The sequence below is a fragment of the Pipra filicauda genome, unplaced genomic scaffold (genome assembly GCF_003945595.2).
Source record: "Pipra filicauda isolate LSUMZ 115617 unplaced genomic scaffold, ASM394559v2 scaffold34_size3990699_pilon, whole genome shotgun sequence".
NCBI classification, from domain to species: Eukaryota; Metazoa; Chordata; class Aves; order Passeriformes; family Pipridae; genus Pipra; species Pipra filicauda.
Genome location: NW_024104476.1, coordinates 916120 through 932213, shown reverse-complemented (window position 1 = coordinate 932213; position 16094 = coordinate 916120). Strand labels below are relative to the sequence as shown.

The 16094-nt window shown below is 36.8% G+C and overlaps 1 protein-coding gene across 3 annotated transcripts in view; it reads right to left on the bottom strand.

Moving 5' to 3' along the window:
• Positions 1–16094, bottom strand: part of KHDRBS3 (KH RNA binding domain containing, signal transduction associated 3) — a 98507-nt gene that overhangs the window by 21171 nt on the left and 61242 nt on the right. For 2 of the 3 annotated variants that reach the window (XR_003538891.2, XM_027711323.2), the window contains exons 6-8: positions 15622–15732; positions 14074–14266; positions 2720–2802 (exon numbers count right to left, since the gene is read on the bottom strand). Coding sequence is in view for 2 of the 3 variants with exons in the window: in XM_027711323.2 (XP_027567124.1) it covers positions 2720–2802; positions 14074–14266; positions 15622–15732 (387 nt within the window). In the remaining variant the exon portion in view is untranslated. The remainder of the gene's footprint in view (positions 1–2719; positions 2803–14073; positions 14267–15621; positions 15733–16094) is intronic. The other variant, XM_027711325.2, reaches the window with a different exon arrangement.

Sequence of the window (16094 nt, the reverse complement as noted above, 5' to 3'; positions counted from 1 at the left end):
GTGCCAGTGAATAATTTCATGTTTTCTTTTACCACAGAACACTTGATAAAATTAGGGGGAAAAAAAGTCAAGTAATCATTCCAAAGACAACAATTTCATGAAAATCTAACAATATATGTATTGTGAAACTACAGGTAAAATACAAAGTACAGCAATCATTTTATGAAGTATCTCCTTCTAGACAGTTAAGCATGTGCACATATATCCAAGAGTATTATACATTCTTATGTATTAATCCTTTACAACAGCAATTTCATTCCTTGGGAAATTGGTTTCTTTCCTAATTTTAGTTCAAAGGAAGAAAATGCCAGTGAAAACCTTCTTACCATGAAAAAAAAAAAAATCAAATCCAAGTAATGTTTAGTTTTGGCTCGGGCAAATGACTCTGTAATGAAGTCCAAATGTTTGCGTGCAATAAACCCATTTACCAACGCTAGGAGCAGTAAACCAGAACAGAATTACCAACATAAAAGTTGAGGACTACTTCGGCAATTTTCTTTTGGGGAAAAAAAAAAATCCATTACCAACAGCTGCTCTCGAAATGTAACACTACAGAGTCTCATATTTTTGAGACTACACTGCTGGTTTCTTAAGTCATATTATTTTTATCAATTTTCAGTAGCTTAGAAGCTGTAGCAGCCAAGTATCAGACAAAGGTAATTTCATTATTTTAGTTCTCAACAGTAACTACACTGGTACTTTCCACTGTGTTTTTTCACACTGACTAAGTTGTTGAGCACAGAAAAATATTCATTTACACAACAAAATTGAAGTTGGTTGTGACAACACTACAGAAAAGCAGATGCCAGGTGTAAAGAGCTTTATTCTCAACTTTGCTGTGAACAGTTCTGTACTATTTCAGATAAAGCTCCATTGTAAACCTTACATATTTAGCAGAATGTAAAACAGGCCAAGAACCATCTATTTATCAACATCTCATCTTCCTCTCCTATTGCCATCTTTGCAGTGGGCAAAGTTTGATGCTCTAATCAGCCAAAATAACTAAAGCAGTAATGTAAATCTCTAGTATTTTATTTTATAATTTTCTGAACGTTATTGTTTCAACAATTTTAAGGGGTTTTTTTTCCTGCAGAAGCCTGGACAGTAAGGAGTTAATGCATTGCTGTGCCTCAAACACTGATGACCATTCAATTGAGCAAGTTAGAACAGGATGTGCCTGGAAAGGGGGACCATGCAAAGGTAGGGCAGCACCTGACTGGAGCCAATTTTCCTGCTCAGGTCCATGGTGACCACACAACATACAATGAAAGTACAGAAGTGGGGTCAAGGAACAGGCAAGACCAGTAGAGGGGGACTGAAACCAACAAGGACTACAAAGCGACCCCCCAACTCTTTTGAAAACTCTCCATCTGAAGACTGCATGTGCCTCAGTGGTACAGCAAAGAACTCCCTCCCTGGGGAGGGACCCAGGTGTTCCCAGGTTAATTTTAATGTACATAACGAGGAACCTTTTGCTTGGCAGGGCCCCATTCCCAACAGATCAAGACTGAGACCATCACAGATCATGGACAATCAAAATCACAACAATTAAGTCTCATCACTGGATCCACAATCTACTGTTATCTTTCCTCTCCACAATCTACTATTATCCTTTCCTTCTCTCTCTTTTCCTTATGTATTATTTCCTGATACTTTTATAGAAAAAACCAAAATGGCTACCTAATTCTGCTGCAATTAAATTGTTTTAAAATACATCTGGCCTCATATACACCTGTCATTCAGTGTCATTTTACTCTAATTCACCCCAAAGTATTTATTAACAGGAACCTCAGTTACCCTGCCTCAGAGACATGTCATAACACTGCCATAAAAGTTTCAAAACATTCTCAAAGACATTACAAAATCTACTATTGAGCAAATTACAAAAGTTTGGTCCAAGAGAAAATAGTGAAAATAAATTACAATTCAGTAAAAGGTGCACAGAAGTTCCTTTTTGAGACAGGCACATTGGAAGTACCCAACAGCAGGAATGATCAACCAAAGCTGCTATGTCTGTCATGTGATTTTTGCCATTAAGTTCTACCTATAGAAAGCAGTTTTTACTTCATAGCATTTTTCCCAACACTGGGACACATTAGTATTCTTTGTAATTCATGGAACTGCCAAATAGTGACTCCTTTGAAGAAAGTAAAATTTTAAGAAAATAAATTAGAAGTGCTTAAAAATACTGCTGAGAATGAAGTGGGGGAAGGAAACAAGTGACAAGCAATTCAAATTTGTCACAAGGAATTCCATAGAGAAGTAAAACACACACAAGGGTGTAGTGTTATTACAGTCAAATAAAGGTAAAATACTGGAATATAACCTTGTTAAAAGTAGTAAGGAAATGCAATCAGTTTCATGTTTCAGGAGATTCAATACCTTTTTTAAGTTTCTTTTTCTCCTCTCCCCTCCTTGCTTACTCCTCTCTCCTAAAATGAATCTGAATTAAGTTTTCCTGAATTTCCTGAACTTTTGAAAACTTTCTGATTTATGATTTGGCATCACTAAAACTGTTTCAAGTTATCAGTTCTGGTTTTTTTTTTCAGACACTGAGAAACTTAACTTTTATACTTATGTGATACTAAAAACAACTAACACAGGTAGTTATTTCTAAAAAGCCTCTCAAAATTTTTGTTGTTTTGAAAACCTTTAAGTAAAACTAACTGGCTAACCACAGAATTTTTCAAAAGTAGTTACAGTTGATTTGGAGGCTTACCTTTGTGCTTGAGTGCTATAGCTGTTATCATAAGAATCATAGCTTTGTTCATCATAAGCAGCTCCATAGCCATCATCATACTCCTGAAATGATGTAAAAGAAATGTAATATTAACCACAAGCACACTCCAGAAACAAAGTAGTAACTGAGTTCCACCTATGAAAGACAATTTCTCCTGAAATGTATGTATGGCATATGTACATCATGAAGTGGCAAAATTTTAATACTAATAGAGACTACTTCCATCTACAAATCTAAGAACATAATTTCTTAAAGGGTATTTTGAACTATTGGCAATGTGCTTTAAAAGATTTTTCTTCATTTAACCTGGCTTGTGCAGAGGCAGTACAAACATTTCATACCCTCATGGTCTTGAATTTGAGTGAACTACCAATCTTCAGGAAAGCTCTGGGAAGCATCTCAGGAATCAAAACATCTGAATAAATATTATGTACCTGACTTAGGTAGCTGACTTATTTATGGATAATAAATTCAATATTCTATGTAGATTACAGATAGGAAAGAAGTTTCCCAGAAATAAGACTAGAAAGAAGGATGGTTTTGCTACTTTGAATGCCCTGTGTATGCTCTTCAACTTGTGGGAGTTTAGCATCCATTAAGAAACTAGAAGTAAAGGATTTCTTACTCCTCTCCACATTATTCACACTATGTAAGTATATACTGTAACACTCTTCCCAAAACAGCACTGGATTTAAACACCATTTGAACAAAGCACTAACTCAAACTTCTGTATGGCTTGTAGCTGAAGATAAAACAAGTGACAATTATGTTGTGTTTTCCCAGAGAAGGATGAACTATAGAAATCCAAGGAACTGTCATCAATTTACTGTTTTGTCCAATAATATACCTGAGCTAAACAAAGGAAAAGTAGAAATGGCATATCCTTTGTACTGATTCGTAGTAAATCCTAATATTCAAATCCTATCCAAATATCCACAGACCTTAATGGATATTTAGGGGTATCTTCTCCACCTTTTGCAAGATGGGTCTGACCTAATGAGAAGACATTTTGAAGACTGAGGGACCCAGAGAAATTAAAATCAGGCATCCTCATCATATAAATATTATATATATACAGTATTTTCTGAGTAAGTGTGTATCAAACCCTGGCAACGTAAGGATCAAGTTTCATAAAGAACCAGTATTTCCAGGAAAAGGAACCTTTAAGAATCTTTCAGCAATGACAGAAAACAAAACTGGCCAGTAGTAGCAATTAGATAGGAATGATAAATGATGGATTGTCCAACTCTAGTTGAAAACATCTCCAGTGATGGGAATCTGACAGCTTTCTAGACATGGTAAGAAAAGCTTTCCACAGCAGAAGCCAGTGACATCCTCAAAATAACTGATAGGAAAATGAAATTCCTGAGAGCTTTTAGCAAGTTTATATGGAAAACAGGCAATCTGCCCATCAGTGCAGCTTCACCACTGCTAGATCAGTGCAAATAATTGTTTCCCAGCAGTGATTAGGAGAAGGCTGTCTGTGAATATTGGCCAGCACAAATGAGTGACTCTATTCATTGGTTGGGAAGAAGAAACTAGAATTCTTCCAATTGTCTGCTGCGCAGAGATCCATGGATAAGTAGCGTCCCACTTGAAAAGGAAATGCATTTTCTCTTTCAGTAATTCACTGTCCTGAAGCTAAAAATTAGAAGTCTTAGTGTTTTCTTGCTTATCAGATACGAGTTTCTCTTGATAAGCCACAGACCAATCCCCCAAACCACTGCCTCCTGGCAGTTACTCCAAACAAGCACCTTATTACTTATTGATGCAATATACAGACATCTGTTAACAATACAGACCTTGATCAACAGCTAAATCTGCCTGAGCCAACTTATTTGCTCTTTTCCAGAACATTTACATGACATTTGGTCTCCTCTCACAGAATCTCCCAACTGTGAATGAGCCATCCCTAAGACGAGCTTCCAAACTTCAAGCTGGGCATATCCAGCAGTGGCAACAAATGAAAGCAGAGGACTGAAATTAATCTTCTAACATGTCAGGAAAGCTTTGCCACTAAGGAATCATTGGAGAATTCTTAAGCAATCATTCCTATTATTCACATCTATGTTAACTATTTTGATCATGAAGGAAAGGGGATAACAGACTACTTTGAAATTATGGTGTAACTATGACTTCTTGAAGACAAAGGAACAAAGTAGTTTTGAAATAAGGAGATCCTTCCCAATATATCCAGCATAACAAAAGGAAAATTTGAGGAGGTCCATGCTATATGAGACTGAAGTGTTTCTAGTATTCGCACTCCTCTTCCAGAGAACTTTTTCCCAGGACTCACTACTGTTCACCACTTTGTGAGCTACTTAAGTTCAGCACTGCTGAAATTAGACCCTGCATTATAATATTGTTGAAGGTGGCTCTTGTAAGCCTTGAATGGAAAGATATCTGGTTTGTAGTTTATACGTGGGACTCCAGTCACTCAGAATTAAAGCTATCAAAATGTTCTGTTGTGATTACTATAATCTGCTTAAATAGATCAATTCCTTTTTATTTCCGTATTTCACAGAATTAGAGAATGGTTTGGGTTGGAAAAGACCTTAAAGATCCAGCTGTGTGACACGGGCAGGGACACCTTCCACTAGACTAGGCTGCTCAGAGCCCCATCCAACCTGGCCTTAAACACTTCCAGGGATGGGCCATGCACAATCTCTCCGGGAAACCTGTTCCAGTGCCTTGCCACCCTCACAGTAAAGACTTTTTCCCTAATATTTACAGTTATAAACTCCAAAGTTTACACTGAAACAGAGATAAACATGTGCAACATGTTCCAAAAATAGAATGGTTTTGCTTTCAATGGCTTGTTCTGTTAAGACATAAGATATTCAAATTCCAAAATGTGTTTACTATGCACAGTTCCCTTGAAGTAGCAATTAGGCAGGGGCAGCTGAAGTATGTTTCAGAGCTTTCCCTGAATTAGGTCTGACAGTATTTGCTCTTAGTCATACACTATTTGAAAACTTGCTCTTTCAGGAGGTTACAAATAGGGTCAGCCAATGCAGAATGTTTTACATTTTAAATTAGATCCACACTACTTGAGTACTTTCTTTCTGAATCAGACCTCTTGTGGTTTCAGTAAATGTTTTCTTTGACTTCATTTAGTATTTAGGTGAAATATCCTTGGCCATCTGGCATGTTTCATTACTATAAAATAACACGCTAACTTAAATGAAAATAATTCATTTTTACACGTATATAATGACAATGGACAGGACAGAACTTATATGCACAGATATCCTGTACTAAAGTACACCACTGTACTAAGTACATTCTACTGAGTACAAGCATTGCTATATAGATTTCTATAATACAGGAAGAACTACACCTCCATAAGAATCTTTTCATTGCATTTTTCCCGCTGATTTTTTGGCATCTTTCCGGTACTGACGAAAGCACTCATTTTTATATCTAAAGCCATTATTCTTCACATGGATGACAGTGTCCATATTTCTACTACCTACCAAATGCAATACAATGGCCTTCCCTCTCTATTCATATTACACAAATCCATAAAGAGCAATTCCTAAAGACACTCAGATATTAGAAAGCTTAGTGGCAAAGCCATATTTCCTATTCCAGTCCAAAAACCAAAAGGCCAAACAAGATCCTATCTTCACTCTATAAACAGAATCAAGACAGATCATTTGAAAATAGTATGAAACTATTCTGTAACATCTCAAATCTTAGTAATAAGCTCCCTTATTAAGGCAACCTATAAGTATTTCTTCTTAAAGAGAGGTTCTACCTGCAGTGGTCTCAATGATAGTGCCCACAGCTGAGATAAATCCAAAGAGCAGCACTGGTAACTGGAATTTCTCCCTGTGAACTGCAGACATTTTTCATGAACAGAATCAAAGGTAATGGGTAAATAAGCACCCTTCAAATACATTAAGTTACTATCACAGGTCAAAAAATGATAAAAGCAATCCTTGCCAAAGCGTTTGTAGTACCCAAAACATTATAAATCATGCTAAGTCTTGCTCATCAGTGCTTCTTTCTAATTATAACAGTACTCTAAACACATCCATGTTGGTGGGGAATAGGAAATGGTGGCTTTAAGTTAAAATCTGATGGCAGTGACAATGACAGACTAGTGTTTGGACCCTTTTTAGGGAAATCGAACAATATTTCAAAGAACAACAGTGGAAGAAAGAAGAGGGTAAAAACAGCTTTTAACAAAAAAGTCATTTTCAGTGCTGGAAAAAAAAATTGTGAATTCAATAAGAAATCAATTTTCCAGCTGTTCCCATCTAAGGAAATCCATCCAAGGGAAAAAATTAGGGCCTTTACCACTAGGTGATAAAAGTGGTTGTTTCTTTCCCTCATCATTCTCTGAAACTAATACTTACCACCCCAGGTACTTTATCCCAGAATACTGGAGGAATGTATTCCTTTCAGATAAAAATTATCAAATTTAAAAAAAAAAATGTGCAGAGATTAACTTGAAGGAGAAAACACAAAACAACATCAGTGCAGTGCAATGAAGAATTTTTTTTTTTAAATTAGAATTGCAAAGGGAAAGAACAGCCATTTTGTTACGTGGAAGTAACATCACCCCCATCATTTAATCAACAGGGAATATGGTGCAATCAAATCAAATATGGGTAGCTACTACCATCTAAAGTCTGAGTGCTCTCATTAAGGACATTAGCAGCAAACATGCACAGACTGTAAGCTCTTATTTTGGAAATTTTCATCTGTTTTCATCTAGAAGAAGCCTAGTACATATTCAACCAGAACAAATAAGGTATTCCTGGAATGAGAGATGTACTAGTGGATTGTTTTTCATGCACCTCAAAAAACCCCCGAGGAGTTGGTAATGACTTTAGACAGTAACATTTAAAGCAAATTACTGCCAGACCAAAATAAGTCTGTTTTCTATGCACAACAGCAGGGAGCAGTGTCGGAATCAGAAGGACAACTCATTCAGTAACACCAAGTTTTAGATGAGCAGCTTAAACTAAAATACTTTGAAAAGATTTTTATATGAACTTGATAGGTGAACTTTGACATAGGCAAGTCGGAAAGCTTTTCAACCTTTTCTCCAGAATATTCTTCTGTTTCCACAGCCCATGTCACCTGAGTTCCTGGGAAAATGGAAATATTTTCCATTCTCTCTTACTCCATCTCATCCTGAAAATCCCAGAGAAGGTCAAAGACGTAAAGTAAATCAAAACAATTGAAGGGTTTAAAATCTGAAACATGTACATTTATCTCTTCTTGCTTGTCCTATTTAGAATGAAAAAGAACATTATAGTGAGGGGGGAAAAAGCCAAGAAATAATGTTTTCATGTTATGCACTTTCTTTCCAAAAGTCTTACTCAAATTCACCCTGACTTTAGGAGTAGTCTTAGCACCTCTGAAAAGCCAGAACTCAGCAAACACACTGCTTAAAAAAGTGTGTAATACCTAAGTGCAAACCACAACATTATCCACAGAGGGGAACAGAAACACCATGGACAAAAGAATTTCTCCAGTTCTTAGAAACTGAAGCTACTTCAGTAGCTTCGAGGAACCCAAACAAAAAGCTTCACATTCAAAACAACTAAGCAAATAAAACCACTGATTTAAAATGCTGACTGTCATTAGGAAGTTAACAACATTCAGAAGACAAAGGTAAATTAAAACATGATGTAACTGTTGCAAAGCAACATTGAAGTTATACTTGAACTCCATTCAAGAATCTATATTCTTTTCAAAGTCTTATGTCATCTAGACTAGTCCTTACACTTTGGGTAATATTCTGCCACCTCAACTTAAAGAAGCATTTATTTCTAAATTAAAAAATTGGGGTTTTTTAATATGGTATACAGAATTTTTGTTCTTTTTTCCTATCAATCTTTCCTTCTTCAACCACAAACAGCAAGTGAATGTTAATGAGAAAAATTTACGTTAAAAACAGTTCACCATGCAAATTCAGCAGTGTATTAACAGCTCCAAGAAACTGCTTCCACATTAATCCTAATTTTCAGTTTTTCAAAATCTCAAGTAATTATGATCTCAAAAAGGAGACAGGGAATTCAAGCTCAAGGTTGCAGATTAAAACAGAATTTGCAGTAGCTTTCTAAAGAAAGTGAACTAAATAATAGGCTATAGGTTTTTCAGCTGAATGGGCACTCCCCTGTAAATAGTTAGACTTTGCAATCATTCTTTTCACTAATGGATACTTACATTCATATTTTATAATAATCACTGGATCATGAAATTAATTTCTTAGCCATCCAGCCAAATGTTATTTGTGAACCAACTTCCCCTAAGTCCTACTTACTTCAGGAACTATGAAGCTTTAAAAACAATAATCCCTAAGCTTTATGGTCTTGCAGAATCAGCAAATAACTAAACATAGATTTTAAATAGTAGTTTTAGAAGTTTATCATGTAACTTTTTTGCATCCAGCTATTCTATACATCCTTCTGAGCAGCCTGTGTCTTTAAGCTAAATAATCTTGGTATGTAATTGGAGACAGTTCATAAAGTTCTTTTTCAAGTTACAAGTTATTTAACATTCATTAGGTTCCCTCAGTCTCTTACTAGTGGACATTTCATCTTAATTTCAATTCTTATTACACAAAGCAATGTCATTAGAGCATTCTAATTGAAGTATTAACTGCTAGAAATTACACATGCGGTCAGTGCATTAGAAAGATCTGCCACTGAGGTAGCCCTTGTCTGAACACAAAAAAACATTAATAAAATTGCCACAAACAGAACTAAAGCTCTGCCACAAACTTACCCTAGAAGTGGGAGGAATATTTAGATCTGATTGCTTTCTAACAGTGTTGAAGCGAATCTTGGCCATAACATGCTGGACTGATGAGTTTTGCTTTTCAGTACAGACATTCCACACTGCCACTTAAAGTCTAATTTTTAATGCCTAAAAAGCTGATTAGGAACTCTGATAAATCTCACTTTGCATTTAACACATTTAAGTAGCCAAAGCAGGACTTGACACAGCATAACAAATATATTCATGCGAAGTACAGAAGTGAAATATTGACAGAATATTTACAAAACATTTACCTTTGTAAAATAAAACCAGCAGCAAATAAAAGGCTACTCTTAAAAAGCTTCAGTCCCACTGCTGTGTTACTAATTCAGAAAAAAAGTCTGAGAGGTCTGAAGCTGTTAAGAGGAGGACAACAGGAAGAGGCAAAGAGCAGCAACTGTTAAGAGACAGTAACAGACTGAGCAGTTCTGTTCTAACCCATGTTTGACTGAACATTCACTAAGGAATTGACCTTATTAAAGAGCAGTGAATTGCTAGCACACTGTTACGGATTTTCTGCTTATTGAAAAATTATGGAAAAGCTTAACATTTTCAGCTAGTATTTAAATACAGCTTCTATTTCTTATCTTAATGGAATAAACTGTCAGCTTGACAATACATAAAAATATTTTTATCTATTACACAGTATAGTTCGATGAGAACAATTTGAATAAAATTAAGAGGAAGAATGTCCCTGAAACCATCTGTGCTTCAATAAATGAAGCATCCACCTAGTATGGTTTCCCTTATCCAAGTATTATAAAAATAATTCTGACCATGCTTCCCATGTCATATTAGGTTTTCTCCTGACCTGAGCAGTTGAGGAAATAAAAATGGGAGACGTGTTAGTTTTCAGAGAAAGTTTATCACAGCAAACAGAGCTATTATAAAGCTGGCTAGTTGTAGAGGCCTGAATATTTGCTATCTAAGCTGATGTTACAGCTATTAGAGAGACATTTTCAGAGAAAATGATAAGGAACTGTCATTTAGTGGCTTCAAAACCTTCATCGTGGTACTAACAATATGGTGACATCCCAGGAGGAATGGGTACTGGGGCTGAGAGACATACATAAGTAAGACTGGCAACAGTGGAATGGGAAAACTAGTTACATTGAGCTGGAAAAATGTGCAAGTATTGCTGCTGGTCTGATAAGGTTATGTGAATTCTGCAGAGAAAGCCAAAGCATTCAAGAGCCAGCATTACAGAGACCCCAGAAAGCTGACAGATGATAGAGGCAGCCTGTATCTGAGCAGAACTTGCTATAATGGGTAACATCTGGAAAACTCACCTATGAGCTCTAAACACAGGACAGCAATGGTCACCCAATTTTCTTTATCTTGAGCCCACATTAAAACACACCTACACTCAAATTAATGACTTTTTGCCTGTGACATAATTTTCCCCATGTGAGATACTGCCTCCAAAATTAACTCAACTTGTCAGAATGAAATAAGTAATACCCTTCCCACTTTGTTATTGTCTTTTAGAAAACTACTTAATCAAGAAGAGGAAGGAGAGATCACAATAGGCAAGAAACAGAACTGAGTAAATTACTCATAGATGTTATAAATTCATTGGTTTCAAGGACTACAGAAAAAGTTAGCAAAGGGAGCGAGTGAAGGAAAAGGGAGGCTCCTTGTGATTCATTGTCTGTCACAAGATACACTTAACAGCACTCTACAAAAGAAACGAGCAAGGACTTTACACACTGAAAGCCCTGAATCACCTTTTGAGATATTTGCAGAGTTACAGAAGTGAGTGGTTCAAGGTTTCCATCAGCAGTTTGCTTCCTCTTGAACTTGCACACTTGCACATTATTTTAATGAGTACAAAGCAGGGGTTTATAAGCCTAAGGGAATGAAAAGCTTCACGAATCCCTACAGACTTTCCAATCCTCAATGGAAAGCCTCCTTGTGGTGGGTTGACCCTGACTGGACACCAGGTGCCCACACCAAAGCCACTCTGTCAGTCTGTAAAGTCTCTCAGCTGTAAAGAGAAAATTTAACAAAAAGCTCATGGCTTGAGATAAGGGCAGGGAGAGATCACTCACCAGTTACTGTCACAGGCAAAACAGACCTAACTGGGGGAAATGAGTTTCTTACCAATGAAATCAGAGTAGGAAAAAGAGAAATACAAACTAAACCTTACAACACCTTCCCCCAACTCCTCCCTTTTTCACTCAAATTCTCTACCTCCTCCCCTTCAGCAGTGCAGGAGGACAGGGAATGAGGGTTGTAGTCAGTTCATCACATGTTGTCCCTGCTGCTCCTTCCTCCTCAGGGACAGGACTTCTCACACTCTTCCCCTATTCCAGTGTGGGTTCCCTCCCATGTGAGACAGTCCAACACAAACTTCTCCAGTGTGAGCCCTTCCCTTGGACAGCAGCTCTCCATGAACTGCTCCAGCGTGGGACCCTTCCATTGGGTGAAGCCCTTTAGGAATAGACTTCTCTAGGTCAGTTTTTTTTCCTCCTTCTTAAATACATTATCCCAGAGGCACTACCACCACTGCTGATGGGCTTGGCCAGCAGGAGGTCCACCTTGGAGCTGGTTGGCATTGCCTCTGTTGGACGTAGGGAAGTTTCCAGAAGCTTCTCACAGAAACCACCTCTGTACCCCACCCAGTTATCAAAACCTGGCCATACAAACCCTATACTTTTGTAAAGGCTTCTCTATAATCTCTGGATATTCCAGTCTCCAAAGCTTTGATGCTGCTTAAAATATCTTCTTATGATACCCCTGGTCTTACTGATGTTCTTAGCCGACAGACACTTCTCAACCAGTGAGACCTTACTCTGCTCAGCTTGGCAAAGTAGTGCTTTAATATTAGATATAGCTAAAGAGGAATTAATAAGGAAAGGGCAGAAATACTACTAATGACTCCTACCATGCTACCTTAACCTGTAGAAGATACAGTTAAAGCACTTTGATAATGTACTGTGAACGGACAGGTAAAATGCCAAGCGTTAAATTTAACATTGAACATGCAATACACCAGTGGTTTGTGTCCTAGCTAAACTTCCTTCTGAAGAAACCTCATTTTATCAAAGCAGAAAAGAAATAGAGTAGTTTTAAAGTGGACCATCTAGCACTGCTTTATCAGTTACAGCTTTAAGTATATCTATCCTTTTTAAGGTATCTTGTTTGGAAGATAAGTGATCCAGTTCTAGAGAACATTCCTTTTAGAAGTCATTTAGCATAGCACTGTTTTTCTTTACAGTGCTATTTTCTACTTAGTATCCTGATCTATGCTTTACTTTTCAGAGAATGACTCAAAAAGCTGTTATTTCCATGCCACTTCTATAAATACCTGCTATAAATAGCAGATTATATATAAATATGAATTTACTCAAATAGGTTTATATTCTATCATATCTCCATATGTTCTAGAGTGTGTGTCCTGGAAACAGGCTGTTCAATGAGGACTGATTCCTTTAAAAGCATTGTGACAGAATCACTCATTTGCAGCACCCACTTTGACTAGTCAAGTATAGCCAGGGGAAATTTAGACATGTTGTTCAAGTATTCTTCCTCAAAATTAATGAACTACATTAACTTCTTCTGAATTGTTCAGTTATATGCATAAATGTTTATACCAATGACATTAAACTTTTCTGCATAAAGCTGTAAGTGCTATATAGAAAATTGGGTTTCTGTTTGAAAGGACAAAGGCTGAGATTTATGTAGAGGGTTTTGGCAGGGGCCAGTGAAAGAAGAGAGGGAGCAAGCAGGTGAAAGAGAGGTTGAGAGAAACAAAAAATGTCTAAATAGCAAAACCATTTTCTGGAACTCAGGAACTCCTTTTTATCTAGTCTAAATAACAAAGTCCAGACACACTTGGCTGTAAAGAGGGTACACAAAGCTTCAATAAATAAAAAACATTAAAAGCATTGTCCTTGAAGATATTATTTTTGTAAGTCCATTTTCATGACTATAATTTTGATTTAATGATCTTTTTTCTTTATCTTAATGCTCTGTAAGTCCAGTTTAAGTTTACCTTAACAATTCATAACCACATCATTTTGTCACGTACAATATAAAAAACATTTTGATATGATTTTAACGTTTAATAAAATAAAATAAAGATAAATATGTATGGTTTATTGAGATACACTGTACCTTGTAAAAAATTTAGGATTAGTTCTGAAGCTTTCATAAAAATATTTTATTTGTTTAATCATTGAATAGCTTTATGATCCCAAAGATAGGTTTAAGAAGAATATTATTTTGTTTTAGCTGAGAATTAAAAGTCTACAGCATCGTGATTTTTCAGATTTTTGTAAAGCAGAAACCTAATGTAAGAGGTACATTTAAGAGATACATAACTATTTTGCCAAATGCACAATGCCTTTATGGTAGTGTATATACATAACCTGAAGCGTTTTTTTTAATAAGAAACAGCTCAAGTCTGAAAAAGTGAAGAGAGATGACCACGTCTGCTACAGATGCAAGACTTAATTAGGTACTAATTAAAGAGATTCTACAGAGTTCTGAAGGGATAGGCTCATCTCTCCAGTTCCACACTATGCACAGTATGTCACTGCTCCACTTACATATTCCCCGTAGGTCTCCTGTGCCGGGGGCGGCGGGAGGGGCCGGTATCCTGCAGGAGGGGGGACTCCTCTTGCCCTGGGTGCCAGAAGTCCCCGGCTACGACTGACTGGTCCTCTGCTGGGAGGCACTCCCCTGGGTGCTGGTGCCCCTCTGGGTACTCCTGCTGGTGGTGGAGGCACCCCTCCACGGCCCCTGTGAACACATGGAGGATCACTTACCATTAAACCTCAGACACTGGGCCTCCCTTCCAACACCTCCCTCCTGCACACCATGGCAATTTTGCTTTGCTACAGCCAGAAAAAGGCTAAAAGAGATTTAGAGTTTGTAATTTTTCTGTATGTTTAAATCCAACTACGCACATTATGCAAAGAATACACACTAGACACAGGATTCAGTGATGAAATTTGCATTGGCTTGAGCCATTCTCATATACACAGACACACCCAAAACAACATGCTGGAATCAGTCAACTTCACTAGACTTTGACTTCTAGCACATGAAATCTCAATCATGGAATAACAGATTAATTTGAAGGTGTCAGGCTATATCATACTCAAACCCTGCACAGAGGAATCAGTTGCAACTCCTTTCTGATCTCATGCAAGCTCCTAAACACAATCCAAAAATCACACTGCATGTGAGATACTGAGTGGGTCACAAAAATTACACTTTTTCTGGTTCTGAAGAGACTTCTAGATGTTCCAGTAAACATCCAAACATGTAATAAATGTGCAAAATGTGCAGGGTGATTATAGGATATAACCTGATGTTCTATATGTATTTAAAAACAGGAAATAACAGTATATTTGGTTTAAAAATTCTGAAAGTGTGATAAGCATTAACTTGCATTCCATTACTTTAGTCACTTAACATATGGATGAAAAATATGAGATTTCAGTTAAACCAGTTTTCAGAAACATTTGATCTTTTTAGAAATGGCCTCTCCTCCTGCCTCCCTGTAGTAAAGGCAGAGACTTAGAGGTACAATCTGTGAGAAACTGGCATAATTTATTCTCTTTTAAACATTGCTAATAGACATCTCCTTTTTCAAGGAGATAATTTCACCACATGGACTACAGTTGAGTCTAAATGACTGCTGTGGGCATATAGACTTGTTCCAAGGAAGTCAGACCCTCACTGTATACTCTAACAGATACATAGAAGGAAACAAAGCACAAGCTCTACACTACCTTTCTATCTATCAAACCATTATCTAATTAATCTCAAGAGTAGTAATTGAGTGATAATACTGTCCTGATTTCAGTAGAAATTTCTAACTTAAACAATATTATAAAGGTCCAGATTAGGTCTTAAGATTTCCTATCCCATTTCATATAACTTCACATTGGTGAAGTAATCAGAAAACAAGGCAATTGTTTTATCACAAATAACCAGTATTTCAAAAACTGCATCACTGAATGAGGAATGCAAAAATGGAAAGAGACCATCAGGATTGATTTTATTAATTCTAATTACTGATCAAAACACAGTCACAAAGAATTTTAAACAAGCCTAGAGAGTAAGTGATTTAAAACTGTTCTTATTACTTGGTTTTGGCTAATCTGTAGAATGCCTCCTCAGGACAGGGTACCAGTTGCTTATTTGACTTCATTGTAGTGGGGGCAGGGGTGAGCAGTGAAGTTCCCAGACACAGCCTGCTGAAGTAATATAAAGAAATAGCAAATGTGATACTTTCCAAGTGAAGCTGAAGAAAGGGAAATGAACCTATTGGCATAGACAATAGTCAATACCAAGTCAAAAAAAGGCATTAAAGATTCAAGAATCACTAGGTATAATCGTAGCATCCTTCAGACAGGGTGCAAGTGAAAGCAGGAAGCAGGACATGCTGAAAAACATGGAAAAGCATTTGAGAGAAGAAAAAAAGTACAGTTTTTCAAGCTAGCATAGATTTATTCTTGGAGTAATTAGAACACCAGATCCATGTGATGAGGTCTTTTCTGCATTTCTAAATACAGTTAATAGGATTGGAATGGTGATGGGTGGGAAATAATATTTCTCT